We start from the raw sequence: 27,931 nt of genomic DNA, 5'->3' as shown, positions 1-27,931 counted from the left end.
CATCTAGTAGTGACCGACAGAGTGTTTTCATCAAGTCATGTTTCCATCATCTACAGTAAGTATATACACAGACTTTAAAGACTGTTGACGTGTAGTATATCCCAGCCCTTACCCTGACTGTTTTGTGTGTGTGTTAAATGGCATCAGTTGATAAAATACACTATTAAAAAAAAAAAAGGGAACACTTAAACAACACAATGTAACTCCAAGTCAACCACACTTCTGTGAAGTCAAACTGTCCACTAAGGAAGCAACACTGATTGACAATCAGTTTCACATGCTGTTGTGCAAATGGAAAAGACAACAGGTGGAAATTATAGGCAATTGACAAGACACACCCAATAAAGGAGTGGTTCTGCAGGTGGTGACCACAGACCACTTCTCAGTTCTGATGCTTTCTGGCTGATGTTTTGGTCACCTTTGAATGCCGGCGGTGCTTTCACTCTAGTGGTAGCATGAGACAGAGTCTACAACCCACACAAGTGGCTCAGGTAGTGCAGCTCATCCAGGATGGCACATCAATGTGAGCTGTGGCAAGAAGGTTTGCTGTGTTTGTCAGCGTAGTGTCCAGAGCATGGAGGTGCTACCAGGAGACAGGCCAGTACATCATGAGACGTGGAGGAGGCCGTGGGAGGGCAACAACCCAGCAGCAGGACCGCTACCTCCTCCTTTGTGCAAGGAGGAACAGGAGGAGCACTGCCAGAGCCCTGCAAAATGAGCTCCAGCAGGCCACAAATGTGCATGTGTCTGCCTAAACAGTCAGAAACAGACTCCATGAGGGTGGTATAAGGGCCCGACGTCCACAGGTGGGGGTTGTGCTTACAGCCCAACACCGTGCAGGACGTTTGGCATTTGCCAGAGAACACCAAGATTGGCAAATTCACCACACTTCACAGATGAAAGCAGGTTCACACGGAGCACATGTGTGGGGTGGCATTTCTTTGGATGGCCGCCCAGACCTCCATGGGTTGATACATTTGATTTTCATTTATCATTTTTGTGTGATTTTTGTTGTCAGCACATTCAACTATGGAAATAAAGTATTTAATAAAAATATTTAATTCATTCAGATCTACAACTTGTTACTTGAGTGTTCCCTTTATTTTTTTATCAATTTTTTTGAGCAATTTGATCCTTTTCTCTCTAGTATCCATTCAGAACAGTGATGGCAGCAGGAGCCGGGATCAGAGTGGTTGGTGTTGGAAGCACTGCCAGTGTCTTACTTTCTGTCACTTTGCTGAGTCTGATCTGCCTGACAAACTCCCACAAGGACAAACTGGTGAAGAAAATTGCTCTTTAGCCTTTCTGTCATTAAAAATAATTCCACCAGTTGTCCTGACATGTCGATTCTTACTGTGGATTTGCAGGCAGACCTCAAGGAATCACATCAGACCCTGAAACAAAACCTGGAGAAACTAAAGGTCAGTGAAAAAGGTGCTCCTTTGCTTGAATAGCATTGTCTCTGGTTGCTCTTGAATATTTGGATGAGTAGATGAATTCACAAAACTCTGACACAAACAGAGCTCTAGATTTCTCCAAAATGTTGGTCCTTTTGTATGTGTAGTGTCTTTATTTAATTAGGCTACTTCATGAGCATTTATGATCAAACACATAATTTAATTGTTGGGGTATTAATTGTCATGTCTCTAAAGAAACTTTTTCTTTCCCAATAAGACTGTACACTTTATTCCTCTATCATTACTTGAAAAACATCTTCCATCAGTCATAATGCACTTTCATATTTTTCTATTAGGATCTGCACCAGCTATCAAAAGCCTTCTCAGATGAATCCAGTGTGTCCAAGTGCTTGGACCCGATAATGGCGCTGATGAAGAAACTTGACACATCTTTCCCTGCTGAATATTCCTCAGCATATTCCCAAATGATCAAGTCCAAGACAATGCTGGAAAAAAGCATTGCTCAAGCTGAGCAGACAAACTTGGAGACTGGTCTAAAAATCAAAAACAGTGAGACAGAAATAATGAAAATAGAGAAAATGATCAATTTCCTTGAAGAACTGGAAGCTGAACTGTAACTTGCCAGTGTCTTATCAGATGTTTGTCTACTGGGATCTTTTAATGACAAATCACAGTTTCCTTGTTCCTGCCGCGATGTTGACTGACAATCAGGCTTATCAGCTGTACAATCTGTTACACTGCCTTTTTGTTTCTGCTGCAGATAATATCCATGACTACACCATCGAATAACATTGTAACCAATCCAGCTTCAAAAATTATTCTAATAAATTGTTTGTGGAATTGATTTTTGTTTGCTGTTCTTTCACATCATACTTTGTTTTCTATCAAACTTTTATTTTGTCAACTTCTGCAGCAGCAGCAGCAGAACAGCTGCCTTGTTTGTATATCATATATGTGTATCAATCAAAAAGTATGTGTAGATGAAACCAGGTGACTGGCTTTGAAATATAAATAAGTTTAACAGAAGAAACTCAGTTTTCAGAAATTTAAAGGCCAGAGATGCTGCAGGTAAAACTGCCCACTATTTTTGATGGTCACAAAATCTGCTTCTGTAGATGCCTTCTGTTTCTGCACCCACCCCCAACATAAACACACCCACACCCACATTTGATGCGTTATTAAATTACATGTTTAATTAATGACAAAGACCCTTCTTAAATGTTTGCCTACCAGTAAAAAAAAGTGTTTTTTGTCATTTGTCATTAATTAAACTTGTAATTTAATAACGCATCAAATATGGACAGACTGGAACCTACATGTTTAAAAAAAAAATCTAATTATGATTGTAGTTATTTTTTTAGTTAATTTATTTTGAAAATATTGAAAACCTTACATACTCCACCTTTAAAGAAATTTGTATTTTATTTAAATCTTAATTGTCAACATTTGAAGGCTTGCTAAAATCTGTAATTTCTTTCTTCCTCTTACATCATGAAATGGTTGAATAAGTTTTTTTCTACTTCAGTATCTGTGTTAGTATTAAAAAAGCAGGAGATAAGTTTTTTTTTTTTCCTTTCTCTGTTGATTAGTTGCTGTTTTTTTTTTCAGTTCTTTTCATCTCTGGGATAACTGAGAATCTCACGTGAGACAACCATCCCCAACAGGCATTTTTAGCTTGAGCTAGCAAGCAGAAACAATAACCTAGCAAAGAAAAAAATACACTGTAGCTCTCCCTTTATAACATACAATAGTAATAAGTGTTACATTTTAAAACCCTGCATAAAAAAGACCAAACATAAAATGTCCTCTCATCTCAGAGTCAAGAGTCAAAATGCTAAATTAACCATATAGCTAATCTATGGCCACTTTCAAGGAAATTTCAGCAACAGGATAAACAGATCCCTCTAGTGGTTGAGATGTGGCCACTGTGACTATGTAACGCGGTGTCACAACCAACCCCAAAACATTTAGACTAAACTTCTACAGAATTTCACCTTTTTGCGTCTCCTAATGAATCTCTGTTATTTGAGTGTTTCAACCCAGGGATGCTGCAGGGCAATGATGGTCCGAGGAATATGCATCAAAACAAGTCAGAAAAGCAATTAGAATTCAGAAATTTGCTTTTTGTTTAATGACAAGCAACAATTACATTGAGTTATGCTGGCAGAAGTTCATTGTAGAAGACATATTACTGGTGAACCTGAATGTTCACCAGCAATATGTGCATTTTTTTTTTCTTTCTAGTCTTTATTCAGAAGGGTGATAGCAGCATTAGCCTGGATAAAAGCAACCAAAGCAACTGTTACATTGACACCCCTGCGTCTAGTCAGCTTCACAAGCTCCTTTCGGACAAGGACCAGCTGACCAGCTAGTCCTTGTCACTTAAAGGGGGCTACATGTAGAAATACTTTTTTTTTGTTTTTTACCCCTCACCCATCCTTGATCATGTAATCCTTTCCTCATCCTGTGTAAAAACGCTTGCCGCGCTTTGGCTGCTGCCTCAGTCTGCCTGGTCTTGTTTTGTCTACTCTTGGACAGGCTGTCCTGGAAGTAATCTTTTGTTGCCCTGGTTTAATGACAATAAATCTGATTCTGAAGAGAAGAATCAAAGAATTACAGCTGCAACCAGAGAAACTGTTCAGAAGACCATATCTAACACAGTCCTGAAGGAGGTCTGATCTGAGGAGAAAGAACTCCTTTTAAACCTTATAGTGACCAAGACGTCAATGGTGATAGCAAATTTGAACAGAGATGTTTAGCAGGTTGACATTCCCCTTAATAAACAATCATTATCACCATGGTTTTCGACTAGTTTCTTGTGACCCAAAGGGGACAACGTATGCTTTACATCAAGCACAATGACTACACAGATAATTGTGGACAAAGGCTAAGAAGACACTTCTGTCTGACCTCGGCCTCAGGAATGTCACAAGAGTGAGGCCTTTAAATGTGAGCAGCAAGAATAATACATGAAGTAAAATATAAGTATAGAAAAAGTAAAACATGAGATTAATATATTAAACATACGAAATGAAAATAGATAAGGTGTGATCCGAAATTTCCACCACATGGTGCTCACATACTTGGATAGCATTGTTGCTGAACTGATTATATATTTCCAGACAATACTAATTACATTTTATAATCATTTATCAGTTATCAAATCTGTCCACTCTATTTGGTTTATTGTTTGCAGTACTCATTTGGCTTGTGCTGCATGGTCACATGCACAGTGTATTTATGTTTTATTGGTTGGTAGTTAAGCTTTATAAACCTTCTAACTTTTATTGCCATTTTCTTTTTGTGTGCTTTACAGCTTTAAAGCTTTTAAGTTTAGAACTTGTATTTGCTTTGACTTTTTGACACTACAACATTAACTTCAACCTGCTTGACATAACATTTGTCGTTTCCCCCTCACGCTTCCTCTACCGACAGCTAACTTGGTATCCATCTTTCATCCGACGTGACCTGTTGGTGTCAAGAGGCATGGTTTTTAAATGTGGGTTTGTTTTCTTGTGTATGCAGTATTAAGTGTGTGAAATATGTATATATGTTGGACTTATGGGTAAAGGTTTTGGTGTTTAAAGAGCTGATGTGACTGTATGTGGAAACAGTTTGTAAATTGTGTAATAAAGGTCTAAAATTTATCAAGGCTACGTGTTGTCCGTTACCAGTTCGATCTAGTTCTTGCAAGCACGACATTATCTCTCTCTAGGCAGCAAAAGACTATCTTACAAGGACTCTTGTTTTGTCCCTTTCACCCTTTTAATCTTCTTGTGTTTCTTTGCTGAATCAGCGATGTTGTCAGTTCAAAAACAGCCAGTGTGTTTTCTCGCATGATGAGAAACTCTGCTGCAACGTCACACAGTGTTCCAGATAGAAAAGTCATATAGTGCGGTTTCTCCCAGGATGCTGCTAAGAAGCAGGTGCTCAAGAAATGCAGGATAGATGTCACTGTGTCCTCACGGTCCATAACACAGAGTTCTAAAAGGTCAATAAATTAAGTTATGTGTCTATAAAGTTCAGATTTTCTGAGAAAAAAACCTGATTCACTTATGTCCCTGACTCATCCTTTAATACAAGTTAGATAATGAACTTTGTGCCTTCCAGATCAAAGACCCTCATCCTGTGTAAAAGGGAGGTCTAAACCACGTTTAAATAAGGACTGTTTCGTTCAGAAAATAGATCTGTCAAATTATGTATATATTTCATTTTAATATATACTATAAGTTCTAAAGTATGTCCTTGTGCTTGACCACCTGCAATTAATAAGAACTAATTTATCAAGAAGCTGCTGTTCTCTGAAAGTAGGGCTCCTCTGGATAAAACACTAGTTAGATTCTTGGTTCTGAAAGTATCAGACAGCAGAAGACCGACTCCAAGTTTTACTCTGCCAGGTTTCTTAAAAAGGATATTTTAAGTACAGTCTGGAACATGGTAAGGCTAAAGAAAGCTTAATGAACTATAACAGTGAGAAGTCAGTTCTCCATATAACTGCGCCTCAAAGTGAATATAGGAGCATTGGCTGCAGGATACTGATGATGTATTACTCTGCTAACTCACAAAGCAATGTGCAATACTGCTGATGGCCATTGAGTGGTGGTTATTGTTGGTCTGACCATTTTCAGCAAATAAGCAAAGAGGTGTGGCTCCTCCTGAAAGAGGATTTTGGAGATTCAGTATTATGTTTAATAAAGTTCAGTCTACCCTTCCATGCTATTATCTCTCGCACTGCATATCAGAGGGATATATGGAGGCACTAACATTTTACTTTTTTTGAATAATAATGAAACTGGCAGTGAGAAAGGATTTTACATGAAAAGGAGTTCTTATACGATCTGGACTTGATAAGGAATTCACTGACGCAGCTCTTCCATTGCTATAAAGTGAAACACAACAACATAGTAAAGAATTCTGCATTAAGGTGAGTAGCCTGATATATTGATCATGTATTAGTTTCAGGTTGCAGAAAAACTCTGGTATAGAAATAGTTGTAAAACTGTTTGTGAAAAGTGATGGGAAAAGTGCATGTTATTGAAAATTAGAACAGCTTTATGAAATTTATAATGGAGGTAGAAGAAAATCAGCTGAATTTGCTATTTTAACAGTATCTTTGTCATTCATTAGGATTGCGTGAAACACCATAAAACTCTGGATGTCATGGCAGCGTACACAAGATTTTATCTATTCATTGGAATGCTGGGATTTATGTTTTTCCTCATTTTGTTGTCCTACACAAGGGAAATATTTCAAGACAAGAAAGGTATGATGTGACATTTACTGCTCTTGCTGTTCCTACCGTATATCCTGCTATCATAAGAACACGTTTACTTAAGTCATGTCATGTTTGTATTTTGTGCTCCACTGCCAGTGAATTAGTTAGGAAGATTTAAAGGATTAAGAGATGAGCTCCAAACCCCACCCGTGATGGCTACTTTTGAATTTAAGAAACGACAACTATTTGTCTCTTCACTTTTAACACAAACAGAGGAAAAACTTTTCAGCCAACTTGCGTTTCAGACAAACAATTTGAAAACCTTTAGTCATTTTCTTTTTCTTCTCATTCTTACAGCAGAAAGGCTCCGTCTGCGGCAAGCACTCAGAAAGCAGCTGCTAAGAGAACTATGTGATGGAGACAAAGAGGCATTTACAGGGGGAAGGCACAATTTAGAAGACCTGAGTGACTCAGAGTTGAAGCACCTCATTGTGGACGACACTCATGGCATTATCTACTGTTACATTCCCAAGGTTCCCATTACAGACACAACGAGAAACAATGTTTGTGTTAACGGCTTAATGTAATGTTTGTTTTGGTGTAGACAGTCCATGAACACAGTGCATCCTAAGCTCATAACTAACTTTATCCATAACTTTAAGCCTAACCCCAATGGCCCATTTATACTTGCGCTAAATGAAACCTAAAGCACCTTGGCATCCCTTCATGAAGCATCAAGCAGCCCAACACTTTTTGCCTGTTTTAGTAAATCTGGTCCTATAATGGCTGTATAAACTTACAGTTAAAATGTGCTTCATGACTTTGAAAGGTTTAGCTTGTTTGACGCTTTGTAATCCCGGTGCACCTCACACAGCACCGACATGGCTGTAGAATCATGTTCATATCCATGTCTATAGGTGGGCTGTACCAACTGGAAGAGGTTTATGTTTGTCCTGAACCACAGCAAGCCATATCCTGACCCTGCATCGATTGATCCCAACTCCGTCCATCTCACAAACAAGTTCACTCTCCTGAACTCCTTCCCAAGAACAGAGGTGAAGGTGAGTTCATGCAGTGATAAACAGTCATCTGAGCGTCATATGCAGAGGACTGATGTTTGGTTATTTGTTACGCAGGCAAGGTTGAAGCACTACACCAAATTCCTGTTCGTCCGAGACCCTTTTGTCCGTCTCATATCTGCCTACCGAGACAAGTTCCAGCATAACAACGAGTACTATTATGTACACTTTGGCAGATACATTCTGCAGCACTATGGCAGCCTGTCCAATCCACCACAAACAGCAGATGAGGCGTTTGCAGCAAATGTGCGGCCCTCATTTTACAACTTTATTCAGTACCTACTCGACCCAAAGACGGAGAAAAAGGTGCCCTTTGAGCCCCACTGGAGGCAGATGTATCGATTGTGTCACCCCTGCTTCATAGAGTAAGTCTATTTTTGCCTCTAGAGTTGACCTGTGAACTCCACTTTTCTGAAATAACAGAACAACTCAGAAAAAGATCTATAGTGGAAACAAAGTTTGCATTAAACTTGATTTTATTTCCTTCTCAGGTATGACTTTGTTGGCCATCTAGAGACACTTCAGCAAGATGCTCACGAGCTGCTAAAGATGTTAAAACTGGGGGAGAGCATTAAGTTCCCTCCATCCTATGAAAACATGACTACTCACAGTCTAATCAAGGAATGGTTCAGAACGGTGCCCCTGGAGGACAGGAGGAAGCTGTACAAGCTCTATGAAGGGGACTTCAGGCTTTTTGGATACAGAAGGCCGAGTGTATTGCTTGATGATTAAGATGACATATGATTAGGTTAATTGGGCTGATGTGATTTTTATTTTTTTTTTGTATTAATTTTCCAAACCAGGTAAAAAGTTTTTGCAGATTCACAAAAACAGTACAAAGTCTACCGGACTGATTAACCCGTTCATTATAATTAAAATGCTAGTTTCTTAAAGTTTTTCTTATTTAATGAAATGATGAAAGGTTGACTGGTTGTGTGTTCATTTAGTTATGATTTTATGCTATTAACTTTGTATGTTTGAACTAAATATGTTGGTTTTCTCTCTGGGTAATCTGGCTTCCTTCCATTGTCCAAAGACATGCATGTTAGCACTTGTGTGAATGTGAGTGTGTACGATTGTATGTCTCTGTAATGTACAGCTGACCTCCTTTACACCTGCTTATTGCTAGGAAAGACTCCAATTTTCCCACAAACCTAATTTGAACTAAGCAGTATGGAAAATTAATTTGTTAGAATTTTTTTTATTGTTGTTGTTTATTGTTTTAAGCCCAAAGAAGTTCTCTATAGGTTGTATATAAAAGATGCAAATAACCCATGCTGGAGTGTGCAGATACATTCTCCTTCTCATTGATTATGCTTAACCGAGGTTTGCATTTTGCACTTCACTGCTTATCAAACTCATTTTGACGGTGCTACAGACACAATACAAACATTAAAACATGAACACATAAACCATTTGTTCTGTTCATCACGATAAAAACCGTAAATAATTTCAGTAAAATTAAGAGCCATAGTATCTAAATCAGCTGTTTAACAAGTGGACAGAGGTTGGGGCAAAACCAAAAGAAAGCTCTCTTTGTCCTCAGTGAAACAGACTTGTATCTGCTTCCTGAAGGTAGCAGGATGTAGAAGACTTCAGTCTGCGTGAGGTGTCTGTGGAGATCTGTGCACCTTTCCTCAGGACTCTGGTGTCCTCAAGGTCTTTAAGCAACTGCTGTTGCTGGCCTATCATTTTACTGCCCATTTTGATGATTTCGTTTAGAATATTTCAATGAGTAAGAGAAAGTGATCCAAACCAAGCAGTAATGTTAAATGTGAGAACGGATTCAAAGCTGACAGAGTGGACTGGTGAACCTGTAGTTTCCGGAGTTTATGAAGAAGAAGAGTGGCTGTCGATATTTTGTGAAAATATGGTCAATGTTAAGTTGGAATCTAAATTTATGATCAATTATGGAACCAAGATATTTGTATGAATGAAACTTTTCAATGATTTTATTGTTGACTGTGTGTGAAGGTGTGGCAAAGCGGCCATGATGGAAATAAATGTCCAATTCTTTGGTCTGGGGTACATTTAAATCCAAGCACTTATCCCTACACCATAATGAAAAGGAGTCCAGCTCTGTCTGCAATTGTCCAACTGTGTTTGTAGTCTCTATGACTACTGTATCAACGGAATACTTGATGGAAGTTATTCCCAGGGTGGAGCTTCAGCAGTCATTTGTATATAGCGTGACGAGATGACTGAACCTTGTAGAGAACCAGTAGATATAGTCCTGACAGTGCTGAGGTGACCATTCACCCTTACCCTCTGATCCCACTCTGTAAGAAAGAAGACCCAGAGAATAAGATGACGATTAACCTTCATCTGGAGCAGCTTCCGGCCCCATGAGATTTGGTTGCACAGTGTTGAATGCAGGCAGGAAATCCACAAAGACAAAACTCACATTGGATTTATGGTTCTCCAGGTGAGTGAAGGCCCCATACAGCAGAGAGAGCATGGTGTCATCCACCCCTCTGCATGGCTGGTATGCATACTGCAGCGGGTCAGAACGCATTCCCATGACGAGCCTTTCAAAGCCTTTCATGACCAATGAGGTTAATGCCACAGGCTGATAATCATGATTGGAACTGGGGTTGCTCTTCTTCGCCACGGGGCAGATGATAGACTTTTAAATGGAGGAGATGGAGTGATTGAACAGAGAGCAGGAGACCACAGCCAGTTGTCTGCAGCAGGCCTTCAGCAAGTGCCCACGGACCTGATCTGGTCTCGGTGACTTGTTTGGTTCGATCTGCTTCAGTGTACGCTCCACATCCACAGGCAGAAGTTGCAGGTCTGCAGAGAGCACCTCCCTCTGATGAGAATAATCATGCTGATCAATCCTGCAGTAAAAATGGTTCAGTTCCTCTGCCATAGGGGCCATGCACTTCTGCAGGGAGCCCAGGGGACCAAGGGGGAGCCCAGCCATGGTTTTAACACCCTGCCATGCTAAAAAGCCTCTCCACACTGCTCTATAAGCATTTTATTTCTTTATTCAGTCTAATTTGAATAAGTTTACCTTCTTCTTTATTTCCTGAATGAAAATGCAATCTTCTTTTCATTCAGGGTTGTTTTGAGGGATTTTGTTATTCACATGTTTGCAAACACCTGCGATGGACTGGCGAGCTGTCCAGGGTGGACCCTGCCTTTGCCCAAAAGACAGCTGGAATAGGCTCCAGCTTCCCTGCAACTTTTAATCAGACTAAGCGGTTAGGAAAATGAATGAATGAATGAATGAATGAATGTTCACAAACATTTTTTTTGTAGGGACCAGCATATCTGTACAGAAAGTGATGCATGATATTACTACATCCTTGTCTAAAGTGTTAGTCCCTGTAAACACCTCCCACATCGCACGATTAAAACAGCTCTGGAGAATCTCCTGAACATTACATCCCACTGTTCAACCTTTCTCTTCACAACACCATATCTCTGTAGCTTAGTGCGGTAAATTGGAGCAAGGTGGACAACATTATGGTCTGCAGTCCTGAGAGGGAGTTTCTCATCGGCCCTGCGTGCATCCCTAACCTTACCAGAGGTCCACTGTTTAATCCTATGAAATCCTTATGAAATGACTTTGGATAGAGTACAACTGAAGCGTCAACCTAAACCATAGTTAGTTCTGAGAAATGGTAAGTTATATTTTATTTTTAGTTTAATGCTTTAACTCAATCTTTCTCAGTCATTAGTTCGTTCCAACTCCAGCACACCTGATTCAGATGAATTAAACTGCTCATCAATATCTTTGCGAGCCTGCTGCTGAGACATTATTTGAGTCAGCTGTGTTAAATTATTGTTACATTGACTGAAAAACCAGGATTTAAAATTGCTTTAACTTAGTGACACTTTGCAACAAATAAACATTAGTTCCTTCGATTTTATCTGTGCTTTCTTCTCATTGTGGTAAGAAAAGCAACTTTATGAATTAATTTAGGATTCATAATTTTAGAGTCATTTAGAGTCAACCTGTCCAGTATGTTCCCAAAGATTTCCCTTACCGTTTATCCAGGGTCAGGTCATGGGTACAGCTGGCTAAGCAGGGATGCCTGGTAGGTTGGATGTGATTGCTATTAACGTTCAGCTCCATATATCCCTTAACTCTGGGATGCCCAAGTTCAATCTTTGAAATCTACCATCTTACAGCCCTTCTCCAATCTGAATAAAATAGCTGAATTCAGCTGCAGACCTGGTAACGAGGAATTCATTTGATTCAGGTGTATCCGACAAGGCTTGCATCTATAAAAGCTACAGTCATTTACCTTCATCCCAAGCAGCTTGCATCTGAGAGTAATAGCCAAATCTTGCTGTTGCATTTCAGGTTTTTTGGCTCATCAAACATTGCAAGGACCAATCAAATTTGCTGTAAACCAGATTAAACCAGTTGAAATGCTCCTGACAATCCACTAAATTCAGATGGAGATGCTGGGGATTGAACCCAGGACTTCATACATGCGCTCTACCACTGAGCTACATCCCCCTGTATAAGACTGGAAGACGAAACTAAACCACCAGTGCTTTACTGGACGAACACGTCTAACACGTTCTTTATGGAGTTATTGTACAGGTCTACTGCTGTAGGCTGAAATGCCTGCTGTAATACTCTTTTTGCTGTAGAACTGAAAACACCGCTATCAGAAAACACGCCATTGTTTAATAATAAAGAGTATGCAGTGCTGCTCTTTATGATTAGAAATTTGTACAATAAAAAATCTGCTGAGTTTTTTTCTTGTAAATAAACATTTTAGGAATATTCCTTTATGATCCAATTCTTTGGCAAGAAACTTTAATGATCATTGGATCATAAGTAGTATTTAACTACAAATAAACGAGAGGAAATTAATTCCAGGATGCATGTATTTCCTCAACAAACAAGCACACACACTTTCACACACCTTCTGTGTAAAAACATTTACTCACAGTTTTGGTCTACCATGAGTTTTTTTTTTTCTCACAACCAGGATTTTAAACCACAATATGGCCACAAGATACCAACACATGTTTAATATTTTATTACAAAACAGCATGACGGGAACTCACAAAATGAGGTGATGGTGGTTTTAAGTTTGAAAAGGTCCATTCTTAGACACTGAAATGAATTTCAGGTCATATCAAAGCAGTTTGCCTTCTTTTTCAGTAATGGTGAGTTGAAACATTGACAGTTTGTTATTTCATATGTGATGATCTGAAATCAATCAGCCTCCTGAGAACTGCAGCGGTGCAGACAGGAAGAGCCCTGTCCCGGTCACTGAAGGCTCTGGAGTGAACTTGCACTTTCATAGTGTCTCTGACAGTGACATCTCTTCATCTTTAAAAGCCCAGAACCAGTGCAGCGTGCCTGGGCAGTCTATGGCTCAGGAGTCCTTTGGTGCTTTTGGATCCATCGAGGTTTGGGATATGAGTGGGGTTTGGAAAGACTGTTCCCTCTTGGGTTCCAGAGAGAGAGAGAGAAATACAAACAATGAGAAAGAGAGAAAGGTGCAGAGAGAAAAGTGCACTTTTCTGTTGCAGTGCCATCAGGAGGAGTGGATGAGAGGCCATACAACAACAAAAGTTAAGGAGAAATATGGCTTTTCCATGTCTACACACATAGACATTTTCATCTTTGTTGTCTTGTAACATTGGAATGAAGCACACGCAATAACCTGCTCCCTCTCACAATCACAGTCCAGTTCCGACTGCTTGTATTTACATTTTAAATTTACATCACACACGCATGTATTTAGCTGCGGCTCTCATCCTGAGTGACTCGCAAAGTGGCCAATCCCACGTTTTCTGTCTCGCGGATTGATTTCTCCATGCATAAAAGCTCTCATATGCTTATATTAGACTTATATTTCTCATAAATCTCTGATGTCTCTTCGTCCCACAGCTCCCAAAAGGCATTTGGCAATACCCACTTTGCATTGATCCCAGTGGGATTCGGTTTATTTGGAGGATTCAAACCTTTTCATATTGAGCTTTCTTCACACTGAACCAGCGGCGCTGGTGTTTTAAACATTGGAAAGCTGGCAAGCTCTTCTTCCAGTCCTTTCATATCCTCCTTTAACCCATCTCCCAGCTCCTCATCCATCTCATCCCCCTCCGTCGATTCCCTCTCGCCCCCTTCGGGCCTCACCCCCTCCTGCTCCCCCGTCCTTCCATCAAGTATGTCTGCTACTGAAATTTCAGAGGTGAGCTTCTGACCACTGTTGCTCATGTTGCAATTCCCATGCAGGGCATTTCTATGTCCGTTGCTGGAGTTACTGGAAATCAGGGTGCCGCTGAAACTGTTTCCATGGTGACCACCGTTTCCTTGACTGCTGAGTAGTGTCGTCGTGGTGGTAGAAGTCGTCGTCCCATTTCGTTTTTCTGTCAGCCGGAATCCGTCGGACAGCAGGCTGGCGCTGCTCGGAGACTGCGGAGTGACTGAGGAGCCCAGTAAGTCCCGCCCCTTCTCTGATGACAAGGAATTATCTGGAAGGTGGTGGACATCGCGGGAGCCGCCTCGACTTCGATTGGCAAAGTACAGGAGGCACGCGCCAAATACGAAACCCATGCAGAAGAAAATGATGTAAACAGCCAAGACATGACGACTCCCTGCTGTTCCCACGGCTCCTCCAGCGCTGGGGTCCTCTAGCGTCAGATAATAGGCTGCTCTCTGGCAAGGTGTTGGGTCCCTTACACCTGGTCCTCCTTCCTGTATTATAAAGACAGACAGTCTATGGTCTGTTTTCTGATCAAGGAATAAAAAGTTATGTTCTTTTCGTTGTCCGGTTTGCATACCTGGCACGTGCAGACATATTTTCCAAGACTGTCCTCACTGACAGTCATCTCCAAGTCAGAGTGATGCTGCCTGGTGTGTCTGTGGGGGGGATGCTCCCAGCTGCAGGGCCTGGGAGACAGCTGGACACATGGCAACAAGAGGCGCAGGCCGATGGAGACTCGCAGCTCCCTGATGATCGGGTCGCAGCGCCCTGGAGGGGAGAACAAACCGCAGAGAGCTGAATAACAAGTTTTTCATTTCTAATGTTGCTACGCAGGTTTAAAATGAAAGGAAAAGTATTTTTTATTTAAGATCTTTAAATAGAAAATGAAAATGGACTTAAACACTCCTACCCTCCTGTGCGTCACACTTTTTTAAGGCGGCATCCACCACATCACCTGGACCAGGGCTGGAAACACAAAGTAATCATTATTGCATGTCACTTTTTAAATATCTGCTTTAATGCCATCCTTAAATGTCTTCACTGCTTTATATAATTGCCCAAAGAGAAAAAGCCTAAAAGTACAGGTAAGTACAGTATAGTGTAATAAAAAAAAAAAAAAAGAAAAAAAAGGGCCAATTTTACACAAATCATGACCCATTTTATGACCTAATTTCTGCAGTCTGTCTTTGATTATTATTTTTGGATGTCTTCCAGTTCATTGTAATTTTACTGTACTCACTCTGCTTCTGTGAACCTGCAGGCTTTATCTGTTGTGCTCCACACACAACCCAGTCCTCTGGCTCTGGCACACACCTCACAGCTGGTATACAGAGCACAGCCTTCAGTCTGGACACGAGCCAGAGAGAGAGGGCTGCTCACCAGAGCCCGACCCTGGAAACACAGGGAAACCTCACAGAATCACCGAGCAATCACATGGATGTTTTTATAGCTGCACTTGCATGGATGCCTGGGCTCTACCTGATGCAGTAATATGCTGTTAACAGGCTCCTCTGATGTGAACAGAGGAAGCTCATGCAGTAAGGTGGCATTCTGGCCCACTACTGCCACCCTGTGAAGCTCTCCACGGTCTGCAGCAAAAGCACAAAGATCACAATAAAGATGTTACTTCAGTAAGAGACATTAATAGATAGCATTTAATTTTTTATTACATCTCTATAATATTCTCCTGACAATCTTGGCTGAATTTTCACCAGTTCCTTCTGCATATAAAACTCCCCTCTTGTTCTAAATGCAAATACTGTCCGTCTTCACCTGTTCCAAGGTGCAGCACTGCTCCTCTTCGCTCCTCTCCAGTCCCGGTCGGGGTTACAGCCAGCTTGGTGTATGCGATTCCCTTCCGGACCAGCAGGGGTGCTGCAGTGACACTATTCTCCATCAGAGGGTGGTCTCGTACAAATGTCAGCACTTTGTCAGGAAGCTTCAAGGAGGAATCGAATCCTTCAGCCTTTAAAGCAGTATTTAAACACTGAAAAAGAGAAGAAAAAAAACAAGTATGTTTTAATATTAAATACAACAGAAGGCAAAGTGTGAAGTGAAGTAGCAAAAGTTTTGTACTTGTCCAGGCCTTGGAGTAGGGACTTGTTCAGGAATGATCCAGTTTTCACAAGTCTTTTTTAGCTCTTTAAAGGGACCGTCCATCACTTTGCTTATGTCAGACAGACTGAAAACACACACAGCTGACACAGCTTCAGGCTCCCTGGGAGGAAAAAAGAACAGTTTGCTTTTACCTTGAATAGTTTTACTTTCCAAAAACAGATCATTTTACTTGTATTGTTTAAAGCAACCCAAAATCTGTTGCCAGAAAAAATTCAGATAAGATTTATATAAAGAGAAAGTCATTATTCGTTTAAAAATATAAGTATTTTCAGGAAACCGTACTTTAGGACTACATTAAAGGAATAATGTGTCTCAGTCTAAGGAATGATTTGAACCAAGAAGTGAAAGAATTCACATCAAAAATTTTGTTTAAAAGGATAATTAAAGAAGTTTTACTAAACACATGTAATGAAGAATGTAAAAATTAAACTATGTCCAACGATGATTAAAAATGTCACAATAAAATGATGAGGTTAGTGAGATGTCATGTACCTGATTAAGTTCTGTAGATTTTATTTTCATTTTATTTCATTTTTTTGGCCTGTTTTTTTATATACTGTACTAAGGGATGGGTTAAAAAGGGGGGGGGGGGGGGGGGGGGGGGGGGGGGCAGATAATATAAGATTCAGATTTTTAAATATGTTTTGATTTATTGAACAAAATGAATAAATAAAAACAAAAATTAAAAATGTAGTTAAAAAAAATAATTTCCAGGTTATAAGCCACAACTCTCTTCACATGATCTGAATCCTTCGGTTCAAACAATGCAGCCAATGTATTGATTTTTACTGGCTAAACATTTTGCACTTCATGCACACACCCTCATGATAAAAAGCACACGCAGAAATGCATATGATGCAGCCTTCACATTAAAGGGCGATGGATGTGGCTGTTCAGATCAAATCAAATCAAATCAAACTTTATTTGTATAGCACTTTTCGTGCTTAAAAACAATACAAAGTGCTTTACATTGTAAAACAATTTACATCAAAATAGATAAAACACTAACACGCATAGACATCCCCTTTCACCCACCCACAACCACCCTCCCCCATGCCCTATTTGCCCTGTAACAGTTAAAAGAAGATGAATGTCCAGGTGCATTTGTACCAGATGTGCACCAGATAAGGAAACGATATTCTCAGGGGGCTTCTACACAAATGGCTACCCCCAGCCAAGACCACCCAGGCCATCACCATGGGGGCCACCCGGGTCCGGGCAGACAGGACCCACGCCACAACTGTAAGGCTGCAGCGCCGGATCCCGACCCACCAGACAGGGACAGCCCCCACTGCAACACCCATGCAGTCAGAGCAGGGGCAGCCCTTGGTGAAGAGGATCCCAATGAGGAGAGAGCTGGAGTGATAACTAAACAAAAATAAAATCCATTTAAAAAAAATAACAAAATAATAAAATCTATACTAATATGTAAATAAATATATAAAATAAATAAATCAAATTAACTAAAAAGATGTAAATCAATCTATAAAATATATAAATAAATAAAATTAACTAAAAAGAAGAATAAATATGGGTTAATATAAGAATCTTAAAACTTAGTTATAAGCTAAACTAAAAAGGTAGGTCTTGAGTGTTTTTTTTAAAAACATCAACAGTCTCTGCAGCCCTGAGGCCCTCAGGCAGGCTGTTCCATAGGCGAGGCCCGTAATACTGAAATGTGGCCTCGCCATATGTTTTGGTACGAACTTTAGGGAGAACTAAAAGGCCGGTACCTGAGGACCTCAGGGTCCGCGAGGGTTCATACCTTAAAAACAGGTCAGATAAATAAGAAGGCCCAAGACCATTAAGACATTTATAAACCACTAAAAGAACCTTAAAATCTATCCTGAAATGCACGGGGAGCCAATGCAGCAACTTTAAAACTGGTGTAATGTGTTCCCTCCCCCTGGTCCTTGTCAGAACTCGTGCCGCCGAGTTCTGCAGTAGTTGTAAACTAGAAATAGTCTTCTTGGGAAGACCAGAGAGCAGGGCATTACAGTAGTCTAGTCTACTAGAAATAAAAGCATGCATTAGTACCTCCGTGCTGGCAAGAGAGAGAAATGGGCGAACTCTGGCGATGTTTTTAAGATGATAAAATCCTGTCTTTGTAACATTTCTGATATGTGGAATAAAATTCAGCTCAGAGTCAAAAATAACACCCAGTTTTCGTACACACTGGGAGGATTTAAAACTCTGCAGTTTGCATGAAATGATCGCTCTCTTGTCTTCAGGACTTCAATCTCGTCCTGGTTGAGCTGTAAGAAGTTCTCTGCCATCCATGACTTTATATGTAAAATACAGTTTAAAAGGGTGTTAACTGGCTCCAGGTCATCAGGAGACACGGCCATGTTGAAGAAGGAAATAGAGCTCCTGCAGCCTCGGTGAAGGTGCAGCTTACGTTTAGATGTGCCCAGTAGCCTGGAAATGACTGGATGTGGCCAAATCTAGTCGGTCTGCTTTAACCCAACAAAAGTCATTTGAAATTGCACTTTCGTTTTAATATATATCATGTTTAGCCCAATCAGCATGTCCAACTTTATAAATTGTTCCAAAAAGCTTGTGTAGATGTCATATAGTTGTTTCTTTTCCATCATGAATAAGACAAATTTTATCTTCTATTCTTCAGTAGAGTTCTTCAAAGTGGAGTTTAGATGAGTCAGGTTATCTTTAACAGAGTTTAACTGGGTGAGGAGGTAAATTGTTTACTGCTGCACCACATAATTTATAAGACATTACTTTTGTAGCACTCTTTTTATGTTGTACATTATAACACACACAGGCTGTACACTGATCAGGCCACTGTACCTCAAAGGTTTATTAGGTTTATTATTATAAACCTTTTGAGATTATCTAAGAAGTATGTCATAATATTCAAGTAGTTCACAAAATTCATTAAAAGCTGACTGGTTGTGTCCCTGAAGAATGCTGAATATAGAAAACACTATATAGTGAGTGAGTGAGAGAAGTAAACAGTTCGAACAGCTAAAAGTATCACCAGTGAATGTTATGTTATATGGGCATAATGACTTAAGAGTTAAATAATCTGTCTGTATTTTCCCATCAGTTTGAGATTCTGAGACACTTTTTTTATCTTTTAGCTTGTTTTTTTTTATGTTCACATACACTTTATACAAAAAATAAATAAATAATATGGACGTGGAAGTTTTCATCTGCCTCTACTGTTTATGTTAGCAGTAAAATATCGATCCTCTTTCATTTCTCAGCTTACCACTGGGAGGTGAACAGCCCATAGAAGTCTGTGCTACTGGGATCACCAGGAGTGCCTTGGTGGGTAAAGACATCTTTTAGGACGTTATAGCGCTGACCGCTGGCTTTGTCTTCACATACCAGCTGGGCCTTAAGAAAGGTTGTCCAGCGTCGCTGCAGAGTCTTCATCCCTCCGACGTCAGACTTAAGAGACAGCAGCGATAAGGAATTCAGTTCATTCCAAGCAAACAAAGAAAGGAATTGTTTAGATAAGACGTTTGTTACCTTGCAGACCCGTGCCACCCTTGGAACCTTGACTTTGGTGTACATTTCATACTCTTTGGCCATCTCAGTGAAGAAGAAGTAGATTTTGTCATCATCTCCGGTTGGATTGCTGTCTGCAGACTGCTCTATGAAAACCGAGCTGACGAACTCAGGGTCTGAAGAAACACAGGAAAGTTTGAGTTTTACAGAAATTGTGAGTGCATGTTGTAAGAAAGCAAGAGTGTCTCACCATTAAGCCAGTTGATGGATCGCTCATTTCGGATGCGTTCCTGGTCGGGGCCAGTTGCCCGGGAGATGTCGAAGAACGTTCCCAGGAAGTTACTAGTGGCTGCTGTGTACAGGATACCATCTAGATGAAAAATCAGGAGAGGGGAAAGTTTTATTTGCTTTTGAAGATACAATAAATACGTAAAAACATCTGCATCAGGTAAGTTGGAATCATGATAAAGCAGAAGACAAAACATATAAATCAGATGAGAGATCGACAGTCCAGCAGCACTTGCCTGCCATAACAGCTGTGTAATGTTGACTGGGCTCAAAAGGACATTTGCCCTTTCCCGTCTCCATCTTCACCCCTCCGTCCTCAGATTTTTCCAGAGAAAAGGATGAAAGCTCCTGAAGGATGACGGAGAAAGAAAGGCTAAACTTACAAAAATTAAAGTGAGATTATTGAGTATCCATGTTGAAAATGCAAACCACCACTAGGTAGGCTCTTTGTCCTGTTTAATGTCCTATAGCTTGTGTCTTTGCTAAAACGTGCTGCTTGAAATGTCAGTAAAATAACTTTAATCCAGGTTTCTGATGCTCAAAGCTTTTGCAACATTTGTATCCTAAAGTGCAAGATGGGAAATCTAAACAAGACTTTCAATCTCGATAAGATTCCATCCTGTCACGAACTGTGTCTATGACTTTCTGCTTGTAAATGTGTGGTGAAAATAAGCGCAGAATTAAGTCACTTATGAATTAATTTAAAGCTGTTTATGAATATATATAATGAATGTGCATAAAATGTATAGCTGGCTATAACGTATCGTACTGATTAGTTGCTTATAAAATGATAGACACGAACCAAAAAGGCACATTGGGGGTCAAAGGCGTAGGTGCCACACACATAGATGCGTCCATCTCCCAGAAATTCCAACAAACGGATGTAGTTGTTGCAGTCCACCTGCAGGGGGAGACATAATCCCAGAAATGAGGGGATAGCTTCAACTTTAAAAATGAAGAAGTTGGTCATATACTTTTATCTTTACATGTTTCAAATTTTAGTTATAGATTACAATTCATAAGAATAATGAATTATTAAAGCTTGATAAATGTTGGTTTTAATGTAGCTGATGCACTACAACACAATATGACTATTTTAACTAAAGAAATGTTTAAATGAAGTCATCAGTCATTTTAATTTCTTATGTATTATACATATAGCTACTTTTTTAAAACACACATATACATGCAGACCTCTCGTTTGTCTGCAACCAAATACAATGCTTCTTTGATCGTGTACTAACATTGTGGTTTAGGAGAAATGTTAAAGTGGCTTTTGAGAACAACTTGGGTATCAATGATTCTGAGTGGAAATCAGAGACCTCTAGTGCATGAAGTGACATCTGAGATTCCCTCTGCTGCCTAACAAAGACCACCCTTACTCACACACAGGCAGATATGACAGCTAAGACCAGTCATTTCCATAAATAATTAATACATGTATTTCTTTGCATTGCTGGATTTATATAAACACACCATTGCTGGTACAGTTTTTGGGTCTTTGAGGGTTTTTTTTTTCCACTGATTTTTCTGTTTTGGAAAAATAACCCCCTTTGTTCTGCCCTGGTTACCGTTAAAGCATGACGCCGACCCTTTTCATTATGCTTGTGTGTGCGTAGCATAGCCTGCGTCTCTGTTTAGGCTCCAAGTCTGAGTCATCGTGTCCCGAAAGACCTGATCCTCTCTGGTGCACAGATCATGTCATCGCAACACACCCTCCCTGCCAGATCCACCAGCAGAACCATGCTGGTACAACCTCAACGCGAGTTACAAAGTCAACCAGAGAAGCAGAATCTCAGCTCAGACTGGAAACAATGGATCAGCTCTGGATTCATTATTTCATTTCATCTGTCCAAAATAACCTTGTTGTACTGATTCACGATCTGGTACTGAGGTAGTTTAAATTACTCTACATTATTCCTTTACTTTAACTTAAATGTAATCTGTGTTAATTGAGCAATAATTATGACTGGATTTAAATGTTCTTTTATAACTTTGTTGGAAAAAAAATGTACCTACAACCAAAACATCTAAAAGTTTTCCACGCTTAAATTATACTTTTCAGTTCTATAGTTATAATTTAATGAAAGGAAAACTCACCTGGGCCTGATAGGAGATTCTATAAATGCATTAAATTAATTAAATTCCATTATTCCTTATTTTAACCCTCCTTATTCCCTGTTTCAGTAACATCCTGGAGGCAGCAGTGAGATAATTCCTAACTTTCTATGTAAATACTTAAAACAGATCCACATCGCTACGGAAACCATGTTAATAATCAAAATTTCCACTGAATCCCTGCAACAACTTAACTTACCTAACTCCTGCAAGAGTCCTTAAAGGACTGTAAAATGTAGACAGACTACAAAAAGCTCCTAACTGATTAGTTTACACACACTCAGGTAGTCTTTTGTTGGGTCCATTGTGTTTTAGGTTTAATCTTAATTTGTCTTGTAGTCTTCCCCTTCCTGTTTTCCACCCTCTCAAGCTTCAGTCTTCAGTCTCCCTCTGACTCACATGTCATCTTTTGATCAGTGTTTTGGCAAAAAAAACTCTTCTCTTTCCTGCCTTTCTCAGTCAATCACCTCATCGCCTTCTTAAAGTGCAAAGAAACAAACAAGCTGATGATGAGTGTAAAAAAAAAAAAAACAGGTCTAAAACTAAATGCAATTTCCTTCTGATAAATTCAGCATTTTGATTGGACTGAGGTCATCTGAGGAAACACTGACAAATGATTTTGTTTTTTAACCTTCGCAGTTTAAACCTACAAACTTGTGTCAACAGACTGTGTGTGTTGTCTGTTAGTTTACAGTCAGCAGCTCGCTTGTAGCGACAGCATGATGAGATGTACAGCTTGACTAAACGGTATGCTCTAATTAATCACTTTCTATAGACACTCACTGGACATCTGTGACTTCAGACACCCTCTCACTCTTAGTGTGCATTTGCATATTCACACACACACAAACCCGAAGAAGCCTTGGCCTAAGTCCCAGAACTTCCAATCCGGTAAAAAAACAGTTTCCTGCTCTAAATACCAAATGATATGTATGAATTTAATAACATCTGAAAAATGTTAGAGGAAACTTGAATCTAACAAATCACACCCAGTGAATGACTTGGATGATTTTTCTGAGCAGAGAAGAAGCCCTGATGATTGGTGGAGTGGCTCCGTGACAGGTTTTGAAGAAGCTATAGTGACCTTTGGTAACACAGCAGATGCTTGTTTTAGAAGTCAGTTCATTGTTGGCTGAAATGTCTCACAGGATTTGGTGATTCACACAAGAAAACAGCATTTTAACCCGGTAAAACAGATAAAACCAAAACCCACCAACACATCACACACATGGCACATCATAGGACTCATTTCTAGAACCGTTAGTAGCAGGAAACAAGTCACCTCCCAGGAAACAACAAGCCTGCCAGTCTATGTTAGCAGGTGGGGTAGTTGTACTATTTAGCGTGAACCTCAACTATAATAAACATATTTACTTTTACATTGCAGACATGAGCTGTGTAACACGATAAAAGATTTAACCATAACAAGTTTAAACCCACCGATCTAACAAGTAAAACGTCATAAAAACACAAGGGTCTCACCTCTGTTTTTCCTTTTCCCACACAAGACTTCCTCTTATCTTCTGGCACATCCCAAATAATCTGGAAGAAGAATTAAGAGATGTTTGCATCAGTAGCTGATTGGTAAATGATGTTAGACTTATCACTGATCCTTCCTTTTGGAACCTTTTCTTCATTTTTCTATCGATATGACACAAAGAGCCTTCCAAAAGTTCATCCATTGTTTCACAGAAGCTTTATTCTGTGTTTTGACATTATCTTTAGCAATGCTCTTTTTTTTAAGGAGGTAGCGGCTTCCTCCTCGCACCTTTTGCCGCGTACACTAATGTTGCTCACTGTTCTGATGCTGCACTCGTGATCATTAACATTTGTAAATAGTAAATAAGTCTTTAGTTGATCGAGGTTACTACGGATTGATTTGGGACACATTTAGAGGGATCTCTGTTGGTTCACATCTAAAGATCAAACTGCATATGTCGGAGTCTGTAGAAATACTTTAATAAGCTTTTGCGTTCAGAAAAAAATGATCAACTGACTCTCGTATCCCTAAAGATCCATCATATTGCCTCACACACTTCGGCCACTCAGACATTAAATACTAGATTGTTTTCCTGAATAAAGAAGCGTCTCATAATTCTTTGTCTCACTTTTAGTATTCATGTAAAAATTCAATATCTCAGATCATATTTTTGCAGAACACAAACATTTCCAGTTCCAAAACAGGTGCCATTGTAAAAATGTTGTTTCATTGTTGTTTGTAGTGTTAAAACCTGCAAATATACACATGTACTTTTTTAACTAATAAGCACCTTTTTTGGTGGTTGGTTCAGGTTGTTGGTGTCCACAGCCAGTATGGCATCTTTGGCACCCAAATATAGTGAGCCTGATGAGCGGTTTAGTAGGAAGGTGCTAAAATTGGTTGTACTCTTCAACATCTCTGGACCCAGAATGATGTCTGTGGGGCAAAAGAGAGAGAAAAGATCAGAATTAAAAGACATAAATGAATGATTAGATCTGAAAATGAGCCAATGAGATGCCCTCAGTTAGGGGAAAAGAAACAATAATAATGGAAATAATAAATATTCTGCTTCCTGCATCCTTCACAGCTTTAAAGCAAATGACTGACTGCGTGATTTCAATTAAACGCCACATTTTCAACAAGAGATTTAAAGAGATGAGGGCAGAAAGAGAGTAAACTTCCATCCAGCCCTCTAACATAACCAAAGCCACAGATAAAACTCTTAAGACATGGATTTATCTTTTTTTTTTCCACTTTACGTCAGTGTCCTTTTCTATTTCCCTCTTTCCAGTCACACACACCTTTTTTTTTTTAGATTTTTAAACATCCTCTTGGGTTCGCCGTATCTATCTGCAAAACTGCATCTTTATTCAGAAGCAAATCCACTCCTGAGGAAAATAAAACACTCTAAATAATTGATTATTGTAATGCATAATAAATTGTGGACTTGTCTCTTACATAATGCATGGTGTGTAAAATTTGTCTTTCCCTCTGAAAAGTATCACACAAACCAAATCCCCGAAGCTTTTTAATTGTGTTCTTGCTCTTGTTTGCTTTCTCGCTCAGTCACCCTCCTTCCTACTCGCTCCTCTATAGAACAAAGCATTGCATGTGTGAGAGTGTGTGTTCATATCCCAGCTGCTGAGAGAGGAGAGTACAGCTGTATGCTGGGCATCTCTGGAGTACTGGGAGACTGTGTGCGCACCTGTGTGTGTGTGCGTGTGTGTATATGAGAGTAAGAAAGGTCTAGTTATGTGTTCGGTGACCTTTTTAGGCTTTCAAGATCGAAAACCGCTGGACATGCTGCCTGGCAGAACAAAATATTAACATAATACACTCATTTCCAAAGAAAGAGGAATAAGTGTTTAGTTTGAACATCCCCATGAAACTTGCAATGGAAAGACGCCAACACAGTGTACCGAGGTGACAGACGGGGCGAATTAAATGCTTATGTTGATCAGTCACACATGGGATGCTAATTAAATCTTAAAACCAGAATACACATGACATATTGTTCACTAAACTCGCACAATTAATGAAACATGATTGACGTCAACAATGGGGTCTAAACCCATGTCTGTGCACGGCGAACACATGGGCTCGCAAACGCAACACGTATTAATTATTTACACACGAAAGGGCGTTTTATGAGCACCTGAACAATATTCCTGGTAGTGCCAGGTCAACATTGTAAATAAAAATGTGTTGTCAATGTTTCTCCTCGTGAAATAAAGGTTTAAAAGATTTCTTTCAACTGAAGTCAACTTAATGAAACATGACGTTCCAACCAAAAATGATCTTTGTTAAATCTGATCTGTAGATTCATAACAACAACGTATGAGTTACAGGGGTGTCAAAAGACACATTGTGGCCTTATATAACAGTATTATAACAGCAGTCATATTACAGCATTATATCAGCTTTCAAGCGTTTCAGCTGAGATGAGTCTGCGGAAATGTAATCAGCAGTCTAGTGAGAAATTATAAGTATGCTTTGGGGAAGATGATAGTATGTGAGATGTGAGAAGTGCTGCTTTGCAGAAAGCTGTTCTGCCCTCTTACTCATCAGAAACCAATTAATACCACATGCATATATAAGTAAATGCATCTGAATTTCAGGTAATCGGTTCTCTTATAGGGCTTTTTGACCAAAGAAGATCTGGTGCGAGCAAAGCACCGGTTTTGGTTCCGACCAAAAGCGTCTGGTCGGTGCTGCGTCATTGCCGGCCAGTCATCAAGAACAGAATTCAGGATCTGGAAATGTGGGTTTCTTTTGGATCGTTTGTTGCCGCTGCGTCCCAGTTCCTTTTTCTGCTCTCTAGAAATCTTCTGTAAAATTTATTCAACCAATTTGTTGTCATATGATTATTGTTATTGCTACTGCATAACTATCACTGTAGTTGATTAGAATGACATATTAGGGATCATATTTTTATCCAGGTATCACAAATATGGGTTACTATTGTTATTGATGTTATATTGCTGAAGTTTATGCTTCTACCCACTCCTTTTGAACAATCTGTCATGTGTTTTAGTTACTTTTTTTTTTTTTTTAGATTTGTCATTATGTTCAAATAAACTTTCTAAACCAGAAAAAAAAAATACTTTCAACGCTCATATTGCAGGTAACCCCAGCAACCACGCACACAACGTGAAGCAGTTCTCAACTCTGGCCCAGCAAAGAGTTGGTGCCAGGATAGAACCAGTTTTGAGAACCAGGAGCCGGTGCTTATGCAGACAAAAGCCAAAGAACCGGTGCTAAGTCTGGCTCTGGCTCGGACCCAGCTCTGGAACCAGCTCGGTCTAAAAGCCCCCTTAGTGTCTATGTGTGTTTTCACCAGCTACTCCAGCTTGCTCCGAAACTTTGAAGACAAACGTGTTTAGTTAAGTGGGAACTCTACATTGACTGTAGGAGCAAATGTAAGTGTTTATAGTTATTTATCTTGTTTGTCTCTTTGTGGGTTTCGCTATGGACTGGTGACCTGTCCAGAGTGTCCCTTGCCTCTCACCTGATGACAGCTGGGATAGGCTCCAGCCTCCCACTGCACCCCATAATTTGTTAAAGCAGGTGTGGAAATAATAAAAAGTGGGAAAGTGATTGTAATAAGTAATATAGTAATTTCTGATCTGAAATTACAAAGAACAAAAGCACCCAAATGCACACACCCTGTATTATTCTGTACCTACAGCTGAGCAACATCATTTATAAAGAACCGTATTCAGCAGCAGAAGACACAACACAAAACATTTATTTGACGTTCTTTGACAGGCAGCTGCTACTAAGAGCGAGGTTAAAACTTAATATTTCACCCCCCGCCTTCCCCCCTTCAAAAAAAATGACATGAAGAATAAAAGTCCTGAACGAAATCCCTTCGAGGATTCCAAATGGAGTTAGAGGAACACGACCCGAAATTTAGCAGCTGCCGACTGAAATACTCCAGCTGGCATAATCATCCTCTGTTTCCGTTGCTACGGATGAAACTCGGAGCGCCACATCGGAATATCCTGATTACCACACTCTGCGCTAACATGCTTTTCCACTTAAAGCCTGTCTGAATGTTCATCTGTGTTTTTCTGTGGAATGAAAGAAAAAAAAAATCTCAACACGCTGACATCTGCCTGTGACTTGTCTCCATCCAGACTGCCTTATCCAGTCAGTCTGTTCCCTGCAACATTTCACATGAATGTCATTTCTCATTCACTAAGTAGCCATCTGCTCCACTAAAGGCCTCCGTACAATCACATAGTAAGAGTGGCTCTTGCTACTGTTGTTTGTTTGCAGAAGGTTTGCACTTCCTGGAAATGGGGTGCTGTGAGGGTGGAGACATGGAACAACGTCATAAAAGTCTCTCTAATATGACTAATATGACTGATACTACAATTTCCTTATTTTGCCCTTAATTAAAAGTTTAATTAAATAAACACTTTCCTCCTCAATGAGCCAATCAAATGAGACTTCAAAAGAATGCTGAAGGAAATGAAAAGAGATGCAATAAAAACCACGTCTCATTCTTTCCGTCTCCCGTTTGTGCCTTTCGTCACTTTCTTCCTCCAATGCCCACC

At 39.8% G+C, this 27,931-nt stretch overlaps 2 protein-coding genes across 2 annotated transcripts in view; one reads left to right on the top strand and one right to left on the bottom strand.

Annotated features, from left to right (window-relative positions):
- Window positions 1-1,340: 1,340 nt before the first annotated feature.
- On the top strand, window positions 1,341-8,444 carry LOC306769242 (carbohydrate sulfotransferase 12-like; the record flags this gene model as incomplete). The annotated part of the gene is made up of 6 exons (XM_079257808.1): window positions 1,341-1,421; window positions 1,754-1,967; window positions 6,991-7,166; window positions 7,551-7,694; window positions 7,770-8,077; window positions 8,204-8,444. 6 exons carry the CDS (start codon window positions 1,341-1,343, stop codon window positions 8,442-8,444), a joined length of 1,164 nt encoding a protein of 387 aa, XP_079113934.1.
- Window positions 8,445-12,491: 4,047 nt separating this feature from the next.
- Window positions 12,492-27,931, bottom strand: part of sema4f (sema domain, immunoglobulin domain (Ig), transmembrane domain (TM) and short cytoplasmic domain, (semaphorin) 4F) — a 57,035-nt gene continuing 41,595 nt past the window's right edge. Inside the window, exons 2-15 of the mRNA XM_079257656.1 lie at window positions 24,160-24,305; window positions 23,372-23,431; window positions 20,574-20,672; window positions 20,008-20,119; window positions 19,734-19,853; window positions 19,505-19,659; window positions 19,242-19,423; window positions 15,971-16,112; window positions 15,668-15,881; window positions 15,374-15,483; window positions 15,135-15,286; window positions 14,805-14,860; window positions 14,472-14,662; window positions 12,492-14,385 (exon numbers count right to left, since the gene is read on the bottom strand). Coding sequence (XP_079113782.1) covers window positions 13,657-14,385; window positions 14,472-14,662; window positions 14,805-14,860; window positions 15,135-15,286; window positions 15,374-15,483; window positions 15,668-15,881; window positions 15,971-16,112; window positions 19,242-19,423; window positions 19,505-19,659; window positions 19,734-19,853; window positions 20,008-20,119; window positions 20,574-20,672; window positions 23,372-23,431; window positions 24,160-24,305 — 2,468 coding nt within the window. The 3' untranslated portion in view covers window positions 12,492-13,656. The remainder of the gene's footprint in view (window positions 14,386-14,471; window positions 14,663-14,804; window positions 14,861-15,134; window positions 15,287-15,373; window positions 15,484-15,667; window positions 15,882-15,970; window positions 16,113-19,241; window positions 19,424-19,504; window positions 19,660-19,733; window positions 19,854-20,007; window positions 20,120-20,573; window positions 20,673-23,371; window positions 23,432-24,159; window positions 24,306-27,931) is intronic.

The sequence above is a fragment of the Telmatherina bonti genome (assembly GCF_933228915.1).
Source record: "Telmatherina bonti genome assembly, chromosome: 18".
Classification (NCBI taxonomy): Eukaryota; Metazoa; Chordata; class Actinopteri; order Atheriniformes; family Telmatherinidae; genus Telmatherina; species Telmatherina bonti.
The sequence above is the reverse complement of the archived record's forward strand: the minus strand, read 5'-3'. Positions and strand labels throughout refer to the sequence as shown.